This window comes from Mobula hypostoma, chromosome 10 (genome assembly GCF_963921235.1).
Source record: "Mobula hypostoma chromosome 10, sMobHyp1.1, whole genome shotgun sequence".
NCBI classification, from domain to species: Eukaryota; Metazoa; Chordata; class Chondrichthyes; order Myliobatiformes; family Myliobatidae; genus Mobula; species Mobula hypostoma.
Genome location: NC_086106.1, coordinates 52,539,007 through 52,560,466, shown reverse-complemented (window position 1 = coordinate 52,560,466; position 21,460 = coordinate 52,539,007). Strand labels below are relative to the sequence as shown.

The window sequence follows — 21,460 nt, the reverse complement described above, 5'->3', positions numbered from 1 at the left end:
AATCTATATTGTGCTATATTCTTTACCAGTCTTCTACACTGTCCACAATTCTACCAATCTTGGTCTTATCTCCAAACTTACTAAACCATCCATCTACAGTTTCATCCTGGTCATTTATATACATCACAATCAGTGGAGGTCCCAGCACAGATCCCTGCAGAACACCACTAATTTCAGACCTTCAGCTCGAATAAGTCCCTTCAACCACTACCCTCTGCCTTCTATGCAGAAGCCAGTTCTGAATCCAAACAGCCAATTCGGTGCAGATCATATGCATCTTAATCTTCTGGATTAGTCTCCTATTAGACACCTTGTCAAACGCCTTACTAAAATCTATGTAGACAATGTTCAGGTGTACCTTGGATTATAATGATAAGACTATTCTGCAGAGACTAGATTATACTGGGGTTCAGTTTCACAGGCACTACTGCATGTACAGTGGTGCTAGAAAATTTGTAAACCCTGTAGAATTTTCTGTTTCTGCATAAATATGACAAAATGTGATTAGTTCTTCATATGTCCTAAAACTAGATAAAGAGAACTTAATTAAATAAATAACACACATGCATTATAGTCATTTATTTATTTATTTATTTATTTATTGAGAAAAGTGATCCAATATTACACGTATTTGTTGGAAAAGGTATGTGGACCTTTGGGATTATGCCTTCTACAAAGCAATTTGGAGACAGGTGTTCCAGTCAATGAGATGAGATTGGAGGTGTGGGTTGTAGAGGTGCCCTGCCCTATAAAAAAGAACCTCAAGGTCAGGTACTGACCAAGCCTGCTCTTCTCAAGAAAGATCTGTTTTTGTGCACCATGTCTCAATCAAAAGAACTTTCAAAGGACCTTATAAGAAGAATTGTAGAGATCCATCAAGCTAGAAAAGGCTACAAAAGGATTTTCAAAGACCTGAGTGTTGATCAGTCCACAGTAAAATTCAGTACTGTTGCTACTCTTCCTACAAGTGGGCATCCTGCAAAGATCACACCAAGTGCACAATGTGTAAAACTGAAGGGGATGAAAAAGAACCCAAGGGTAACAGCAAAAGACCTGCAGAAATCTCTAGAACTTGCTAGAGTCTTTCTTCATGTGTCCACTATAAGGACAGTGCTGAACAAGAATGTTCATAGAAGGACACCACAGAGAAAACCATTTGCAAAAGACCACCTGGGTGTTCTGCAATGCTTTTGGGGACAATGTTCTGTGGACAGATGAGACAAAAGTTGAACTTTTTTTTGGCAGAAATGCACATTCTCATGTTTGGATGAAAAGGGCACTATACACCAACACCAAACCTTATCCCAACTGTGAACCATGGTGGAAACAGCATCATGGTTTGGGGCTGTTTTGCTGCCTCAGGGCTTGGACAGCTTGCAATCATTGAGGGAACAATGAATTCAAAATTGTATCAAGACATTTTACAAGAAAATGTCAGGGTAGCAGTCTATCACCTGAAACTTAATAGATGTTGGATAATGCAGCAAGACAATGAGCCAAAAGACAAGGGTAAGTCAATGACAGAATGGTTTATAGACAATAGACAATAGGTGCAGAAGTAGACCATTCGGCCCTTTGAGCCTGCACCGCCATTCTGAGATCATGGCTGATCATCTACTATCAATACCCGGTTCCTGCCTTGTCCCCATAACCCTTGATTCCCCTATCCATAAGATACCTATCTAGCTCCTTCTTGAAAGCAGCCAGAGAATTGGCCTCCACTGCCTTCTGAGGCAGCGCATTCCACACCTCCACAACTCTCTGGGAGAAGAAGTTCCTCCTCAACTCTGTCCTAAATGACCTACCCCTTATTCTTAAACCATGCCCTCTGGTACTGGACTCTCCCAGCATCTGGAACATATTTCCTGCCTCTATCTTGTCCAATCCCTTAATAATCTTATAAGTCTCAATCAGAACCCCCTCAATCTCCTTAATTCCTGCGTGTCCAAGGCCAGTCTCTCTAACCTCACTGCGTAAGACAGTCCGGACATCCCAGGAATTAACCTAGTGAACCTACGCTGCACCTCCTCCACAGTCAGGATGTCCTTCCTTAACCCTGGAGACCAAAACTGCACACAATACTCCAGGTGTGGTCTCACCAGGGCCCTGTACAAATGCAAAAGGATTTCCTTGCTCTGGTACTCAATTCCCTTTGTAATAAACACCAACATTCCATTAGCCTTCTTCACTGCCTGCTGCACTTGCTCATTCACCTTCAGAGACTGATGGACAAATACTCCTAGATCTCTTTGTATTTCACCCTTACCTAACTCCACACCATTCAGATAATAATCTGCCTTCCTGTTCTTGCTCCCAAAGTGAATAACCTCACACTTATTCACATTAAACGCCATCTGCCAAGTTTCTGCCCACTCACCCAGCCTATCCAAGTCACCTTGAATTCTCCTAACATCCTCATCACATGTCACCCTGCCACCCAGCTTAGTATCATCAGCAAACTTGCTGATGTTATTCACAATGCCTTCTTCTAAATCATTGACGTAAATCGTAAACAGCTGTGGTCCCAATACCAAGCCCTGTGGCACCCCACTAGTCACCACCTGCCAATCCGAGAAACACCCATTCACTGCTACCCTTTGCTTTCTATCTGCCAACCAGTTTTCTATCCATGTCAATATCCTCCCCCCCCCAATGCCATGAGCTCTGATTTTACCCACCAATCTCCTATGTGGTACCTTATCAAATGCCTTCTGAAAGTCAAGGTACACCACATCCACTGGATCTCCTGCGTCTATCTTCCTGGTTACATCCTCGAAAAACCCTCCAATAGATTAGTCAAGCATGATTTGCCCTTGGTAAATCCATGCTGGCTCGGCCCAATCCTATCACTGCTATCAAGATATGCCGCTATTTCATCTTTAATAATGGACTCTAGCATTTAAAAAGAAGAAAAGTCATGTTTTGGAATGGCTGAATCGAAGTCTTGACCTTAATCTTACAGAAATATTTTGGAAGGACCTGAAGCAAATAGTTCACGTAAGGAAGCCCACCAACCTCCCAGAGTTGAAGCAGTTTTGTAAGGAGGAATGGTGTAAAATTCCTCCAAGCCGCTGTGCAGGACTGATCAACAGTTACTGGAAACGTATGGTTGAAGTTATTGCTGTTCAAAGGGGTCACACCAGTTACTAAGAGCAAAGGTTCACTTATTTTTTCCAACAAGTATATGCAATATTGGATTATTTTTCTCAATAACTAAATGAACAATTATAATGTTTTTTGTGTTATTTATTTGATTGGGTTCTCTTTCTCTAGTTTTAGGATGCGTGAAGATTTGATCACATTTAGGCTGTAATTATGCAGAAACAGAGAAAATTGTAAGGGGTTCACAAACTTTCTGGCACCACTGCAAGGTTTATACTCATTACAGATCCACTGACAGACATTGTCCTGCACCTTGGAGGAAATGGAAGCAGCTTCATTGTTCTGCTGAAGGGTTTCGGCCCGAAACGTCGACTGTACTTTTTTCGATAGACGCTGCCTGGCCTTCTGAGTTCCTCCAGCATTTTGCGTGTGTTGCTCAGCTTCATTGTTGGTCTGATATGCCACTTTATACTGGAGTCTGTCACACAAACATTACTATTTGCTGTAAATAGATTGCCAATCCTTTATTGAAAATCAAAATAAAAAGCTGCAGATGCTGGAAATTCAAAATAAAAGCAAAATGTGCTGGAAGAACTCAACAATTCAGGCAGTGTCTGTGGAGAGAGAAAAACACTGCTTCCGATCTGCAGCCCTTTGTCAAGACTGGGAAGGAGAGAGGTAAAGTTAATTTACAGTGGGAGGGTCTGTGGTAGGATGGGTTACAATGATTGAGATCAGCACAGCAAGCCACTAGATGTTTAATAAGGTGGAATGATAGAATTGTATAGCATGGAAACAGGTCCTTCAGCTCAACTCAAACATGCCCTGCTGAGCTGGTCACATATCCCTCCAATCCTTTCCCATCCATATACCTGTATAAACACCTAAACTTTGCAGCTGTAACACCTCTACCACTTCCTCTGGCAGCTTGTTCCATATACCACCTTCTGTGTGAAAACCTTGCTCCTCAGGTCCCCTTTAAATAATTTCTCTCTGATCATAAACTTGTATGTTCTCGTTTCAGAATCCCCTACCCTGGGAAAAGACTATGACCATGCTCCTCATGATTTTATAAACCTCTGTAAGATTACACCTCAGCCTCCTTTACTCCAGGGAAAACATTCACAGCCTATTCAGTTTCTTCTCATAACTCAAGTCCTCTAGTCCAGGGAATGTGTGAGTGATTCTGTTCTCTACCCCATCAAACTGACTCAGCTGTTCTCTAGTATGACAACCAGAGCTGCACACAGTACTCCCAAGTGTGGTCTCAGATCTTGTTCAGCTGTGGCATGATTCGGACCCAACTGATGAAGACAAGCTTCCATAAGCTTCTTTACTACTACAACCTGCATTGCCACTTTCAGAGCACTGTGTGCTTTTACCCTTATATTGCTGTATTCCACAGTGCCCTATCATTTGCTGTGCAAGTCCTGCCCTGGTTTAACTTCCCAAACTGCATCACTTCACACGAGTCTGAATTAAATTCTGCCTGCTATTCCCTTGTCCACATTCCTAGTTGTGCTAGTTCCTGTTGTAGCATTAGAGGAGCTCCTTCATTGTCCCACCACACTGCCATCTACATTCTCATCCAAGTTGTTGAGGTGTATTGCAAACAGCAAGCACCAAACTGCTTGGTGCACCATTGGAAATTGGTCTCTAATCTGATAAGCAGCCCAGCACTTACTTGTGTGTTAACGGTACCATGGTAGGACTTGCCACTCGTGCATTTGTGTGAGTGTAGTGTAAAAAAGAGAATGGAAGATGTTGGAAAAACTGAATCAGTCAGGCAGCATCTGTGGAAAGGGGAACAGTCAAAGTTCCAGACGCTCTGTCACCCTTGACAAGGAGAAATACATCAAAATAGTAAATGTTAGAAATACTCAACAGATCAGGCTGCACACGTGGGAAGAGAAACAGAGATAAAGTTTCTGGTTGGAGATTTTATAGTGTGAGAGGAAAGATTTGAAGAGGATCTGAGGTCACCTTCTTCACCCAGAGGTGGTGCAATTTTATAGAACAAGCTGCCAGAGAAAGCGATTGAGGTAGGTACAGAAGTAACATTTAAAGGGTATTGGGCAGGTACGTGGTCAGGAAAGGGATATAGGCCAGATGCAGACAAATGGGGTGGTCTTAGTCAGCATGGATGAGTTGGACTAAAAGGCCTGTTCCTGTGGTGTATCATGCTATGAATTGAACCCCAATGTTCTGACCGCTGGCTCTATAAAGCATTGTGTTGCGCTGCTGTGCTACCCACTAAGCTACCATGTTGCCTGGGTATTCTACAATGAGCGATCCACATCTAATCTACAAAATCTTTCCACCACTGGACAGAAGTGTGATCAAACTCAACTAGTTGCCTGGAACAGTGCAACACCAACGGTGCTGAAGGAACTTAGCACCATCCAGGAGAAAGCAAGATGTTTGACTGGCACCCCAACCCAGCATTCTAAACATCCACTCCCTGCACAATCAGCACACACTTTCTCTGGTGTGTGCTATTCACAAAATGCACTACGGTCATTTGCCAAGACTCCTTCAAAAACACCTTTCAAGCTAATGATCTTTAGCATCTTGAAGAACAAGAACATTAGGGTTGCTCCACCACTATCAAAATGGTGAGAGGTTGCAGAGGCTGGATAGAGATACAGAGATATCTTAGTGTCCTGGTTGCAATTTGTGACAGGCTAGTATGAAGCTACAGCCTATAATGGAGGGAGAAATGAGTATAAAAGGAACATGGTAAAGCTTAAGTTAAGTAGGGCATTGTTGAAAACATGTTGACAGTTTTGTGTATCATCGGTCTCCTTATTTAAGGAAGGACTTTAATGTATAGGAAGCAGTTCAAAGAATGTTGACTCAACCAATATCTGGAATGACTGGGTTGTCTTCTGAAGTAATAATGGATAGGCTAGGCCTGTATGTAGTGGAAGAGATAAGGTAGATGTACAGTTGGTATTCCTTTTCATGGGAGAACTTGGGTCATCATTTAAAAATAAGGGGCAGTCTACTTAAGAGAGAGATAAGATGAGGTTTTGTTTTCTTTTCAGAAGGTCATGAGCCTTCAGAACTCTCTTCCTGAAAGGATGGTGGAAGCAGACTGAATATTCTCAAGGCAGAGGAAGATAGATAAGTAAGTGGGTGAAAATTTGAGCTGGTAGGCAGAAATGTCAACTTGATATTGCAGTTAGATCAACCATAGTGTAATTGACTGACAGATCAGGCTGAAAGAGTTACATGGCCCACTATTTCCTTTAGTTTGTATGTCCACATGGAACACTACTTTTGTAGGGCTTTCTTCAAGTTATGCACCAACATGTTCACATATGCCATTCCACTGTCACTCGGGCAAATGCCTGGAACTTCCTTCCTTGTTCTCTGTATGGGGGCATATGTTCACCAGGAACTTCATATGCATGGATATGTGCCAAGGCACACAGAAGATGAGGGGATCATGAATCTTTTGTGAATCATGCATTGTATCAAGTAGCACTGGTTACTTCTACACGTCGTCATACAGCATGGAAGCAGGCCCACCAAGCATCAAATACTCATCTATGGTGACCCCAGGATCAAACACTTGGTCTGTGGTCTTCTATTCCTTAAAGGTTTGAGTGCTCACTCCATTGTGAACACAAGCTTTAGCAGTGCAGTCTGTCTTCACCTGAGCATGCTACGTGGATTTCTACATTTGTTGCATTTAACAATGCTGTACTTAGTTTGTACTGGGGCTTGTTCCCAGTTTGTATCCAGTACATTGCTTTGTGCTGCAGGATAGATTCCCCAATAACTCTACTGGGAGCTCCCCCACAGGGCAGCAGAATTTGTAAAACCGCTGTCTCAGAGCTTCAGCGACCCACCTTCAATCCTGACCTGTGTGCTGACTCTGTGGAATTTGCACATTCTCAATGTGGATTCCTTCTGGGTGCTTTGGTCTCTTTCCCATCTCAAATTTGTATGGATTGGTAGTTAATTGGGGACTGTAAGTTGCCCTAGTGTGTCGTTGGGTGGTAAGATCTGGGGGGAAAGCTGATGGGAGTGTGGGGAGAATAGACTGGGGTTAGTGTTGATTTGTGTAAATGGTGTCTGATGGTCAGCATGGACTCTGGGCCAAAAGGCCTGTTTCTGTGCTGTGGGACACTGTGACTGTCTTTGAGAGCAGTTGATAGATGTTGTTTACACAGTAGCACAGCTGCACACACTGCCATTTGTTAGTTGACCAAGGCACACCACTCTGTGAAGCGATTGATGTTAGGAGAGAGCTCCACAGAATCTGCTCTGTGGACCCTTCTCTGGACTATCCTGTATGTTGCCTGACACTAGAATACTGTTCTGTTGATGCCTTGGAGAAGCTTAGTAGAATTTAAGTTCTCCATCTTCCTCCGGTGCCCTTTCTTTCCTCCAAGGCCTTCCGTCCCATGATCCTCCCCCTTCTCCAGCCTTGTATCCCTTTAGCCAATCAACTTCCCAGCTCTTAGCTTCATCCCTCCCCCTCCTGTCTTCTCCTATCATTTAGGGTCTCCCCCTCCCCCCCCCTTCAAATCTCTTACTACCTCTTTTTTCCGTTAGTCCTGACGAAGGGTCTCGGCCTGAAACGTCGACTGTACCTCTTCCTAGAGATGCTGCCTGGCCTGCTGCATTCACCAGCATTTTGTGTGTGTTGCTTGGATTTCCAGCATCTGCAGGTTTTCTCATGTTAGAATTTAAGCTGCTGCTTCACGGACCATGTCCATTGCACTGTAATTCTAACAGACTGACCCAGAGACTGTATCTGGCAAGTGGTTTATACAGAAGGACGTTGTCCCTCCTCCTATTCAGAAAGGTGATTTATGCCAGTTGTACAGTTATTGGCCTGCATATTTAGAGGGCCATATCCACACAGCCTTGGTTTTCATCATGGCTGTACTCCATAGACTTGGTCCAATTGTATCTCTCACTGAAGGAGAATGTGAGACTTGTTGAACAGTGGTGATGTGGAAGCCAAGGGTAATCTTTTCTTGCCATACTCGTGGACTTCCTTACTGTAATAATGGGTTGACAATTAGACCATAAGACGTAGCAGCAGTTTGATGCTATTTGTCCCAGTGAGTATCCTCTGCCACTTGATCATGCCTGGTTTATTTTATCCTCTCAACCCAATTCCCCTGTCTCCACCCCATGACCACTGACAACCCTTTCTAAACAAGAATCCATCAACAAACAAGAGAAAATCTGCAGATGCTGGAAATCCGAGCACCACACACAAAATGCTGGAGGAACTCAGCAGGCCAGGCATCATCTGTAGAAAAGAGTGCAGTCGATGTTTCAGACTGAGACCCTTCAGCGGGACTGGAGGGAAAAAAATGACGGGTAGTGCTGAAAGTGGGGGGAGCGAGATGATTTAGCCTCAATGATTTAGCCTCCACTGCCATCTGTGGCAATTAAATCCACCCTCTGGCTAAAGAAATTCCTCCTCATCTCTGATGTCATTTTATTCTGAGCTGTGCCCTCTGGCCCAAGTCTCTTCCACTACTGGAAGCATCCTTTACATTTCCACTCTATCCAGGCATTTCAACATTAAGTTGATTTTAAAGAAATACCCTCTTCATTCTTCTAAACTCCAGCGCGTATAGCCCAGAGCTATCAAATCCTCCTCATATTTAACCCTTACATTCCAGGATCATTCTCATGAACCGCCTCTGGACCCTCTCCAATGCCAGCACATTGGTGCTTAGATAAGGGGCCCAAAACTGCTCACAATACTCTGGTATTGTGGTCTGACCAATGTCTTATAAAGTCTCAGCAGTACATCCTTCATTTTTATATTCTAGAACTCTCAAAATGAATGCTAACATTGCATTTGCCTTCCTTACTACCACCTTAACTTGCACCTTGTTAGAATTCTGCACTAGACTTCCTAAGTCCCTTTGCATCTCCAATTTCTGTATTCTGTCCACATTTAGAAAATAGTCTCATACCTTTAGTCTTTCTATTACATGCTCATGACCATATACTTTCCTACACTGTATTCCATCTGTCCTTTCTTTGCCCATTCTCCCAGCCTGTCCAAGTCTTTCTGCATCTTTCCCACTTCCTCAGCACTACTTGCCACTCCATCTATTTTTGTATTTTCTGCAATCTTGGCTACAAAGCCATCAATTCCATCATCCTAATCATTAACATATAATATGAGACCTAACATCAACCCCTGTGGAATGCCACCTGTCACTGGCAGCCAACCAAAAAGCCAACCTTTATTCTCACTGTTTGCTTTCTACCGGTCAGTCAATCTTCTATTCATGCTAGTATCATTCCTGTAAAATCATGGGCTTTTATCTAGTTTTGGATGCCTCATATATAGCATCTTGTCAAAGGCCTTCTGAAAATCCAAATAAACAGCATCCACTCATTCTCCTTTGTATATCCTGCATTTTACTTCCTCAAAGAATCCCAACAAATTTCTCAAATAACCCCCCCCCCCACCACTTAAGGAAACCATGCTAACTTCAGCCTATTTATTGAGTGCCTCCATTTATCTCAAAACCTCATCCTAAGTAATGGACTGTAAAATCTTGCCAGCTACTGAAGGTAGCCTATAATTTCCTGTCTTTTGCCTCCTTCTCTTCCTAAACAGTGGATTGACAGGAAGGTTTCCAGAATGTCTTTTGTTCTGCACTGAGCCCATAACTCTAGCGGAAATAATTGTGTGCAGGTTTGGTCACTAGACAATAGGATGAAGCTCAGGAAGGTGCAGGAAAGATTCACAGGAACATAGCAGGACTGGAGGGCTTGAGTTGTACTGAGAAGCGGGATAGGCTGTGACTGCTTTCCTTGAGCGATGTAGGTGCATGAGTGCCTATCGAGATTTATAAAGTCAAGAGAGGCATAAATGGGGACTGGTCAGACGCCACTTGGAGGACTGTACTCAGTTCTGGTCGCCTCACTACAAGAAGGATGTGGAAGCCATAGAAAGGGTGCAAAGGAGACTTACAAGGATGTTGCCTGGATTGGGGAGCATGCCTTATGAAAACAGGTTGAGTGAACTCGGCCTTTTCTCCTTGGAGCGATGGAGGATGAGAGGTGACCTGATAGAGGTGTATAAGATGATGAGGGGAATTGATCGTGTGATAGTCAGAGGCTTTTTCCTAGGGCTGAAATGGTTGCCACAAGATGGCACAGGTTTAAGGTGCTGGGTAGTAGGTACAGAGGAGATGTCAGGGGTAACTTCTTTACTCTCCAGAGAGTGGTGAATGCGTGGAATGGGCTGCCGGCAACAGTAGTGGAGGCGGATACAAAAAGGGTCTTTTAGGAGACCTTTAGATAGGTACATGGAGCTTAGTAAACTAGAGGACTTATAGGTAAGCCTAGTAAATTCTAAGGTAGGGACATGTTCGGCACAACTTTGTGGGCCGAAGAGCCTGTATTGTGCTGTAGGTTTTCTGTGTTTCTATAAATAAGGTGAATGGTCATGTTGTTTTCCTAGGTAGAGATTTGAAACTAAAAGGTTTTTGTTTAAGGTGAGAGGGGAAAGATTTAGATTGAAACTGAGGGATAGTGGTATATGGAACAGGCTGACAGAGAAATTGGTAAAGGCAGGTACAATTACGATGTTTAGAAGATATTTGGACAGATACCTAGATAAGAAAGATGTAGAGGGATAGAGGACCAGCTTAGGACGGCATAATGGTTGGCATTGAGTTGGGCCAAAGGGCCTGTTTCTGTGCTATTATGACCCTATGACAATTAAGATCTTCTTTAGCTGCTTTGGGTAAAGCTACCTTGGCAAATTTGGCATAGAAACATGGCTTTGTAAGTGTTTTTATTGCTCAGATGGACACTCTACACAACTGACAAATAGCTTCCGAGATCAGCAAGCTTACTGTGGAGTGACCCAAATGCTCTCCATTATAATCTAGTCCCTGATCAGGGTTCCATTTTAGTTGATTTGTTTTCATGACCCGGAGGAAGGGTTCAAAGTCAGTATTGCATCTGGCCCCACTTTTGCCCTGTTCTTTCCCCAAAATCAGTTTCTACCGGCTGTTCACCAAAGCATTTCTCATCCTGTTTAAAGCATCGCCCCCTTTGCTCGGAATAATCCTGGTATCCCAACGGCTTGCATCACAGTTTGTAAAGCTGAGGGTCTGCAGTGGGTTCCCCTCATCTTACTGGACTGTCTGTTACTGGCTGATTATTACATAGGTCTGCCCAATCTGTATTGTCACTGAGGTAGTGACATGCAACCCTGTGAACGTAACGCCACATTAATTTTTTTACAATAATAAGTGAAATGAAAGTGAAGATAGCTTTGTTTTTCTCTCTCTTCTCATTTTCTGAAGGGACTTCATTGTTTGCTTACCACACCCTGCTGAATTTTTCTCTCTTTTGCATCTCGAGTCTGTGTCTGCCTGCAGTCTAATGTGGCACACAGCCATAAACCATTCCAGGCATTTTACAGAGCTGTGCCGAATTGACTCTCTCACTGCTGCAGCTGGTATGCTGTTCTATTTTACTGAGACTCAACGATTTCATTAAGATATAAGCCCTGTAAGTTAGGAGGTTCAAAACAGTCGGTGCCAACCAACTGAATATGTAAACACACAAAGCATGAAGCCAGGGAGCGTTCCTTTTAATGCTTCTTACTGTACGTAACGCTAGTGTAGCAGAATCAAACACGTCAGGCTGAGGGATTTTTTTTGTGCATTGGGCATAGCAATGAATGTCTGGCAGAACGGATCAATATGAGACGGCCATTCTCATTGGCCTGTCGCCCAAGCTCTCACTGCAAAGCCGGTCCCAATTGGCTCGCCTGCTTACCATGTGCAGCTTTATGAAGGGAAATGGCCCTTTTTTTTAATCTCCAATGGCTGACAGCAAAATGCTGCACAGTTAGTGTCTGAACATTTTATAGCATGTCGGTACAACTGTCGTTTGACTATCAAGGTTATGAAAGAGAGCTTGTATGTTTTCACGATTTCTCTGATATCTTCTTTCTTTGTCCACAGGTTGTTGAAAAGTGCCTTTACTGAAGAATCTGCTGCTTGGATTTCTATCTCGGGCTGTTTTTCCCTTCTTTTGGCTTTACTTAAAGCAGCTTTGGAGACGACAATTCACCCATCCTTTATGTTTTGCTGAACACTCCATTTTTTTTCCTTCCCTGCATTTTCCAGGTTCAACAGCTAGTGTTCCCTTCCATCTTTTTTTCTGCTTCGCTCCATCTTCATCTTTGGCTGTTTTACGATCAGTTAATGCGCGATCTTGGGAACAGAAGCGAGATATCTTCACCTCCCTCTCCCCAAGAGAAGCAAAGCTTAACTGTAACCAGAAGCACGGATAGCAACATATGCTACGAGAGAATTAATCAGAACCAGTCACTGGAGAGAACGGAATTTCACTGACAGGCTGCTGTCATCTTTGAGCAAGTTCTTCCCTTGGCACAAAAGGCGATATATTTTTCTGCCAACGCACATTGAAAGGGGCTAACCTGTTAATCAATGCCCGCCAGTTTGTGTGATGAATTCTTTTTAATTTAAGATTGGCTCTGTGACCAACGTCATGTATCTGCACAGTGATCTGACTAACTGAAAACCTAAGTGCTGAGAAGAAAAAAAAGGAATATATTTTTAACCAAAGGAACAAGTTTATTTGAGTTATAATTTTAACTTACTTTTATACACATTTTTCTAAAACTGGTACTGTTCTTGGGGGGAGGGTTGGGAGAAAGAAAGATAAAGTGGGGGGATTTCGTTACCCACATATCCTTTCAGTTTCCTAATATGGCTGTAAATGTTTCAATGATCCGTGACACAAAATGGCTGACTTTGGAGGTGTGTCGAGAATTTCAGAGAGGAACTTGTTCTCGTTCTGATGCAGAGTGCAAGTTTGCTCATCCTTCACGAAGTTGCCACGTTGAAAATGGCCGTGTCATTGCCTGCTTTGATTCACTGAAGGTAAGAACTTAGTTCATCCATTGCGTTTATGTTAAGGCCACTGGATCATAGATACTGATACCATCTTTATTATTTTCCTTCTTAAAACAAAAGTGTTGCTAATTCTGCTCTTAATTTTGGTGGGTGACACTACGTAGCTCTCCTCTTCACTGCTGGCTGTTGCAAAGAAGACTTTTCTGTAGCATGCATTTTAAAGGGAAAATGAGGGCAATTTTCAAAATGCAGTGACCTTGGGTTTACAGATTTGCAATTTGTGTATTAATTGAGTTCATAAGCTACACTAAACATGGATGAAAACTGATTGGTTTTAAAGGGGCTCATCTTTTCCAAACGCAATGAGCAAAACCAAAGGCAGAACAATTTCATCCTTCCCAAACATCATTCCTCCCCTTTCCCTATTGGAATGTGCAGGTGTTCTTGGCATGAACTCATCTTACAGCACTGCAAACCCTTCTGTAATTGCCGACTGTAAGAAGGTGCCAGCACTGAACCCGTGAGCATCTTTATGTAGCTGCCGTAGTGGTCTGGGTTTGCACTGTAACTTCGCCCTTCATTTGGATGAGTCTGCAATACAGAAACAAGGAAGTGATGTTTCAGTTGTACGTTGCATTGCATCGAACGGTCAAAGAAACCTGATCAGAGGAGGACAATCCACATAATGCCAGCCAAAATGTTAGCGGTTCGGGTTACTGCCGTATTTTCAGTCCTTGGCCTTGTAGTTCCTGTTTTTCAGAAGCTCGCCATAATACCTTTCAAATGTAATGAGAGAGTCTGATTCCTTCCTTAAAGGTGATAAGTTCCAGATTTCCACTACCCTTTGGGTACAAAGTAGTTACACTATTCCCATCTCATCATTATGCTGATTAACTTATCAATTATGTCCTCTTATTAATCAACTTCTTGACTAAGGGAAGTAAGTCCTTCCTGATTTTTTTTGTTATTTAATACACTTCAGATAAAAACCATATCAGTCTAAATTGTGCTAAAGAAAGCAACGGCCAGTGATGGGCAGTCAAACCCATACTTCTCCAGGAATGGCCACATCGTTTCATATCTTCCTTGTGTCCCGTCAGTGTCATCATTCTCCAGCGTCTATCATTTATTTTTTATTTCTCCCGTGCATTACCCATATTTCTGGGGATCCAGTTCCATTTGCCCAGACAATCGGTTGATACCTAAAAGCATTCTATACTTTTCCTTCTCCCTAAAAAAAAGCCGCTGATTTTAGTATGATTGACGAACTTCTTCATAATGGCACCTGCAATTAAGTCCAAATCATTTGGATACATCAGAGGTCCCAAGCACTGTGGAATCCTGCCGCCAGCCTCCTAGTTACTGAAATGCTCTCTATATTCTGCCTCTGTGCCGGTCTTCAACCCAACTTCCCTCTTTTCCGTGTGCCCCATGAGCTGTTTTGCTGTCCTCTCCATATCCCTACATCAGCTTTTGCAATCTTTCACATTCTTCTCCCTTCGTAACAGTGTTATTAACCAGTCCCCAGTTTCCACTGTGCACCTCAAAAGAGGAACATTGACCTTAGAGATCAGTAGGGTGACTCTAGGAATTGAAGCTTTAGCTTGTGTGGTAAAGTTTGCAAGCTTTGTATGCAAATAGTTGATGGAGTTGTGATTCAAATGATTGTTGTATACAAGATCCTTTGGTGGACACATTTGCCTTTTCACACAAAAAGATGACAGGATCTGAGACCATTGACTGAACTGGAGTTCTGAAGGGAGAAATGTTTATTAAGAAGAGAAATAAATATCTTATGAATACATGGCATATAATTTCAAGATAGTCCAAAGCACTTCACAACCAATTAAAGTGCTTTTTTATAAAGTCTGGTCGCTCTATTGGAAATGTTGCTGATGATTTGTAAATGGCAAAATCCTACAGACAGTAATGTGATAACAGCTAATATTGGTGTTTGTGTTTGAAAAATAATTATTTAAGATTGAGTAAATGGAGAAGCAATATAAATCAACATTGCATTTGAATGGAAGAGAGGTACCACGGTAGCGTAGGGTTTAGCTCGACACTATTACAGCTTGGGCTGTTGGAGTTCAGAGTTAATTTCCAGTGTCCTCTGTAAGGAGTCTCTGTACCTCCTCCCTGTGGAATGTGTGGATTTTCTCCGGTTGCTTTCCACAGTCCAAAGACATAGTGGGAAGCTTAATTGGCCATTGTAAATTGTCCTGTGATTAGGTTAAGGTTAATTGGGTTGTTGTGAATTACTAGGCCGCATGGCTCGAAGGGCCTATTCCTTGTTAATCGGGGGTGTGGGGGATTACTAGGCCGTATGCCTTAAAAGGCCTATTCCTTGTTAATCGGGGTTGTGGGGGATTACTAGGCCATATGGCTCAAAGGGGCCTATTCCTTGTTAATCGGGATTGTGGGGGGATTACTAGGCCGCATGGCTCAAAGGGCCTATTCCACATTGTATCTCTGAATCAATAAAATAAAAGAAAGGCTGTCCAGTCTGTTACTGTTCTTATTGTTGTGGGTTTGCATTCTCCATCCCTTTGTACACCTTATTTCAAATGTTTCCAGAAAATCTTTTCATCCATGTTTTGGAATATAGGCATTGCTGACCAGGTCTGTGTTTACTGCCCATCCTCAACTGTCCTTGAGTAGATTGATTTTGAAACAGCCTTACAAGCCAATGGGAATGCTGTGGTTCTAGAGTAGTCTTACCTAGACTGGGCAAGGATGTGAAGCAGGTGTGTTTTCATTGCAACAATGACCATTTTTGAAAACTACTTTTTAAAAACCTGTCATATAACTTTAACAGCTACAGTGGACTTTCATCTCTGGTCTGTGGACTCTCGAGTTACTAAATGTGCATTTGAAATTTCCTTTTGACCTCATGTAACTTTGCTTCAACAATAGGTGAATGCCCTATTTCATCTGCAGAATTCTATATTGCCAAATCTAGTACCATGGTTGGGAAGTTGAACACCAGGTGCTGTAGTTTAAATATTGTTTTCCAGTGGTATTAAGGCGAGGATAATTTTGGAATTGTGTCACAGTTCAGCCAGGATTTCATAAGTAGGGACAGGTAGGTCACTTGGGCCTTCAGAGCTGTCAAATCATTCACTGTGATCCTGGTTAAAACATCTCTTCCCTTTGTACACATTTTCCTCACTTCCCCCTCTATTTAAGACATTGTAACTATCCTGAATATACTCCCAAGAGAGCATTTGTGTCGCTCTGGGTGAAGAATTCCAAAGTGATGAGCTTCCTCCTTTGTCCTTTTATTCTGAAACTGGACACCCCAGTTTTAATTTTCACAACCACAGGAAAACTCTGACTTGCATCCACCTTGCCAAGACCTTCAAGAACATTATTAGTCTCAATGCGACTATCTCTCGTTCTTTAAACTTGAGCAACTGAGAAAGGTCCACATGACTTGAATTCAAAGGAATCAATTCAGTGAACTTTCATTGGATATTCTCAAAGGCAAATATATGTAGACAGCGCAGAACACACCAGGTACGATCTCACCTGAGCCCTAAATATTTGTAGTCTGATAATTCTATTCTTCAATTCTAAACCTTTCAGAATAAAGGTTTACATTCCATTTTTGCTCTACCTGAATGTTATCTTCCTGTACACTGGTTATCTCCCCATCACTCCCAGCTGAACCAATATCTTTTTTTTTCAATTCTTCCAATCAAATTGAACAACTTCACGTTCTGCAGATGCCACTTCATCAGCTATCCTTTTACACATTTAGCGAAAAGTGGAGGGAGATGCCAGAACTTTCATCTTTCTGAAAACTCTGTTTCCTTGCTTTTGCAGTTACCAAAGCCAAAGTGGTCCATGACAACTTGTGATCCATGACAACTTGTGATCCCTATTTGGCAATGAGCTATATTCGAGATCCTGTATATGCTGCATCACCAAAATAAACCCTTTGCCCTTCCATAGCATTGACCTTTTTCAGTTCTATCTCAGGTCACCCACAGCTTAACCTGTCATCCGATCATATCTCCATAATCAATTATTCCCCCCCCCCCCCACCAACCCTCCAGGATGGTCTTATATCTGCTTCCTATCAAAATTTGAGCTCATTCAAAATTCAGCTGCCTGCATCGTCCTTGCATCAACCTCTGCTTGCCCATCCTGCCTGGGCTTGTTGACCTCCTGTTCTGATGGCATCTCTATATTGAACTTCCCATTTTCTTTCACCCTCCCTTTTTCTTCCAGTCACCTGCGATAGTTTATTTCTCCAGTCGCTGGCTCTGGTGAAACTTCTCCATCTCCACTACTAATATTGAAGATCATGTTTGACTTTTTGTTTGAAAGCGCTCCTGTGAAGTGCCTTGGAAAGCTATACTCTGATTAAAGCTGCTATGTAAATAGAAGTATCATTGCTTACTTGAATATGGCCTGATGTATGTTTATAGAATGTAACAATGAAGAGGCATTTTAATGTGGCATAAGACTTAGAAGCATAATTAGGCCACTCAGCCCATCAAATCTGCTTTGCCATTTCATCATGGTTGATTTATTATCCCTCTCAACCTCGCTTTCCTGACTTCTCCCTGTAGCTTTGACACCCTTACTAATCAAGAACCTATCAACCTCTGCTTTAAATATACTCAATGACTTGGCCTCCATAGCCATCCATGGTAATAAATTTCACAGATTCAACAAATGTATTTCCAGAAGGTGTTCGATAAGGTGCCACATAAAAGACTTATCCATAGGAAAAGGGTGCTTGGCCTTGGGGGTGATGTATTAGCATGGATAGAGGATTGGTTAACTAATAGAAAGCAGAGAGTTGGGATACATAGGTGTTACTCTGGTTGGCGATCAGTGGTGAGTGGTATGCAGCAGGGGTCGATGCTGGGGCCACAACTGTTCATGATATACGTTAACGATCTGGAAGAGGGGACCAAGTGTAGTGTATCTAAGTTTGCTGATGATAATAAAATGAGTGGAAAAGCAAATTTTGCAGAAAATATGGAAAGTCTGCAGAAAATATGGAAAGTCTGCAGAGAGATATATGTAGGTTAAGTGAGTGGGCAAAGGTCTGGCAGATGGAGTACAACGTTGGTAAATGCGAGGTCATCCACCTTGGAAGGAAAAATGGAAAATCAGATTATTAATTAAATGGTAAAAAATTGCAGTATGCTGCTGTGCAGAGGGACTTGGGAGTGCTTGTGTATGAATCACAAAAGGTTGGTTAGCAGATCAAGAAGGCAAATGGAATGTTGGCCTTCATTGCTAGAAGGATTGAATTTAAGAGCAGGGAGGTTATGCTGCAACTGTGCAGGATACTGGTGAGGCCGCACCTGGAGTACTGTGTGCAGTTCTGGTCTCCTTACTTGAGGAAGGGTATACTGGCTGTGAAGGTGATGCAGAAGGGATTCACCAGGTTGATTCCAGAGATGAGGGGGTTAGACTATGAGGAGAGATTGAGTCGCCTGGGACTGTACTTGCTGGAATTCAGATGTGTGAGAGGAGATCTTAGAGAAACATATAAAATTAAGAAATGGATAGATAAGATAGAGGCAGGAAAGTTGTTACCACTGGTAGGTGAGACTAGAACTAGGGGACATAGCCTCAAGACTTTGGGGGAGTAGATTTAGGACTGAGATGAGGAGGAACTGTTTTTCCCAGAGAGTGGTGAATCTGTGTAATTCTCTGTCCAATGAAGCAGTGGAGCCTACCTCAGTAAGTATTTTAAACAAAGTTGGATAGATATTTGCGTAGCAGAGGAATTAAAGATTATGGGGAAAAGACGGATAGGTGGAGATGAGTCCATGGCCAGATCAGCCATGATCTTATTGAATGGTGAAGCAGGCTCGATGGGCCAGATGGCCTACTCCTGCTCCTATTTCTTATGTTCTTCTGTTGTTTTGTAACACACTCTGACTAAAGAAGTTCCTCCTTATCTCTTTTCTAAATGGACATCCTTCTATTCTGAAGCTGTGCCTGGTCCTATAATCACCTACTATAGGAAACATCCTCTTCACATCTACTTTATCTAGTCCTTTCAATATTTAAAGGGTTTCAATGAGATCCTACCCCGCGCCCCCCCCCCATTCTCATAATCTCCAGTGAGTATAGGCTTAGAGTCATCAGATGCTCCTCATATGTTAACTTCTCATTCCAGATCATTGTCGTGAACCTCCACTGGACCATCTTCAATACCAGCACATCTTTTCTTAGATAATGGACCCAAAATTACTTGCAATACTCTAGTGTGTCCTGACAAATGCTTTATAAAGCTTCAGCATCATATCCTTGCTCTCATATTCTAGTCCTCTTGAAATGAATGCTAGCATTGCATTTGCCTTCCTTAGCACCAACTCAACATGCAAGTTAACCTTTGGGGAATCCTGCAGAAGGACTCCCAAGTCCCTTTGTACCTTTGATTTTTGAATTTTCTTTCTTTTTAGAAAATAGTCTACATCTTTATTCCTTCTACCAAAGTGCATGACTATACACTTACTACACTATATTCCATCTGTCACTTCTTTGCCCATTCTTCCAATCTGTCTCAGCCTGTCTTCTGCAGACTTCCTGCTTCCTCAACATTACCTGCCCCTACACCTACCTGTGTTTCATCTGCAAACTTGGCCACATAGCCATCAATTGTCATCCAAATTGTTGACATGGGGAGTCAATACTGACCTGAAGAACACTACCAGCATAGGCCCCTTTATTCACAGTCTTTGCCTCCTGCCAATCAGCCAATCTATCCACGCTAGTATCTTTCCTGTAATACCATGGGTTCTTGCCTCATGTGCGGCACCTTGTCAGATGCCTTCTGAAAATTCAAGTAAACAACATCCACTGTCTCTCCTTTGTCTGTCCTGACTGTTATTTCCTCTAAGATTTCCAATAGATTTTCCAGGCAAGATTTCCCCTTAAGGGAACCATACTGACTTTGGCCTACTTTATCATGTGCTTCCAAGTTCTCCAAAACCCCATCCTTAGTAATGGACTCCAACATCTTGCCAAGCACTGAAATCAGACTAACTGGCCTATAATTTCCTCTTGTCTGCCTTCCTCCCTTCTTAAAGAGTGGAGCAACATTTACAATTTTCCAGTTCTCCAGAACCATTCGAGAACCTAGTGATTCTTGAAAGATTGTTAATAATGCCGCCACAGTCTCTTCAGCTATCTCTTTCAGAACCCTGAAGTGTAGTCCATCTGGTCCTGGTGACTTGTCTTCATATCTGTCAGATCCCCAAACACCTTCTCCTAATGTCTCCACAATGTCCGTCATTTCTTTTTCCTCCTTTCCTACCTCACCAGCCTCATTTCCCAGCAGTCCAATATTCACTGTTGCTTCTTTTTAATATTTGTATATCAGACAAAAACCTTTGGTAACCCTTGTTATTATTATTGGCCAGCTTACCTTCATATTTCTTGTTTTCTCTCCTTATGGTTTTTTTTTGATGCCTCCTGTTCATTTTTTAAAAATTCCCAATCCTCTACCTTCTCACTGATTTTTTGCTATATTATATGCCCTCTTTTGCATTTACATTGTCTTTGACTTTCCTTGTCAGCAAAGGTTGCCTCATCCTCTCTTTAAAATTCTTCATCTTTGGGATGAATCTATCCCTGTCCTTCCAGATTTCTCTCAGAAACTCCAGCCATTACTGTTCTGCCGTCATCCCAGCTAGTGTCCCCTTCCAATCAACTTTGACCAGTTCCTCTCTCAAACCTCTTACTGAACTCCAATACTGATACATCTGACTTTATCTTCTCCCTCTCAAACTGCGGGATGAATTCTATCAAATTATGATCACTGACTCTTAAGCTTCTTTACCTTAAGCTCCCTAATCAAGTCTGTTTCACTGCACACACCCAATCCAGAAATTTCTTTCCCCTCGTGGACTGAACCTCAAAATGCTCTAAAAAGTTATCTCATAGGTATTCTACAACTTCCCTCTCTTTAGATCCAGCCCCAACCTGATTTTTCCCAATCTACCTGCATATTGAAATCCCCCATGGCTATTGTAACATTGCCCTTGCTACATACCTTTTCTATCTCCCATTGTATTTCTCCAAAATCCTGGCTATTGTTTGGGTGCCTGTATATAACTCGCAACCAGGGTCTTTTTACCCTTGCAGTTTCTTAACTCCACCCACAAGGATTCTACATCTTCTGATCCTGTGCCACCTCTTTTTAAGCATGGGTTTTTTTTTTAGAATGGATGTACAGCTTTCCAGTCTTGGGCACTGGATCCAAAGGCAATTTGCGTTATATACGTTGACATGAGTTATTTTAAAGCATCCAAGTGCCAGTAGATTGGCATGTTATTTTAAAGTCTAAATGCATCAAAATCCCAACAGTTCACTCCCTTGTCTTTGTTGAGGATGCCACATCCTTGTAGAATGGTGACCAGAATTGTAAATAATCCTTCTTCTGCAATTTAACTAATGTTTTGTACAATTGCAAAGTTCAAAAGTTA

General features: G+C 42.3%; 1 protein-coding gene across 9 annotated transcripts in view; it reads left to right on the top strand.

Moving 5' to 3' along the window:
- Nucleotides 1-21,460, top strand: part of LOC134352900 (muscleblind-like protein 3) — a 190,321-nt gene that overhangs the window by 45,667 nt on the left and 123,194 nt on the right. For all 9 annotated transcript variants that reach the window (XR_010019497.1, XR_010019496.1, XM_063060491.1 and 6 more), the window contains exon 2: nt 12,081-13,025. Coding sequence is in view for 7 of the 9 variants with exons in the window: in XM_063060491.1 (XP_062916561.1) it covers nt 12,852-13,025 (174 nt within the window). In the remaining 2 variants the exon portion in view is untranslated. The remainder of the gene's footprint in view (nt 1-12,080; nt 13,026-21,460) is intronic.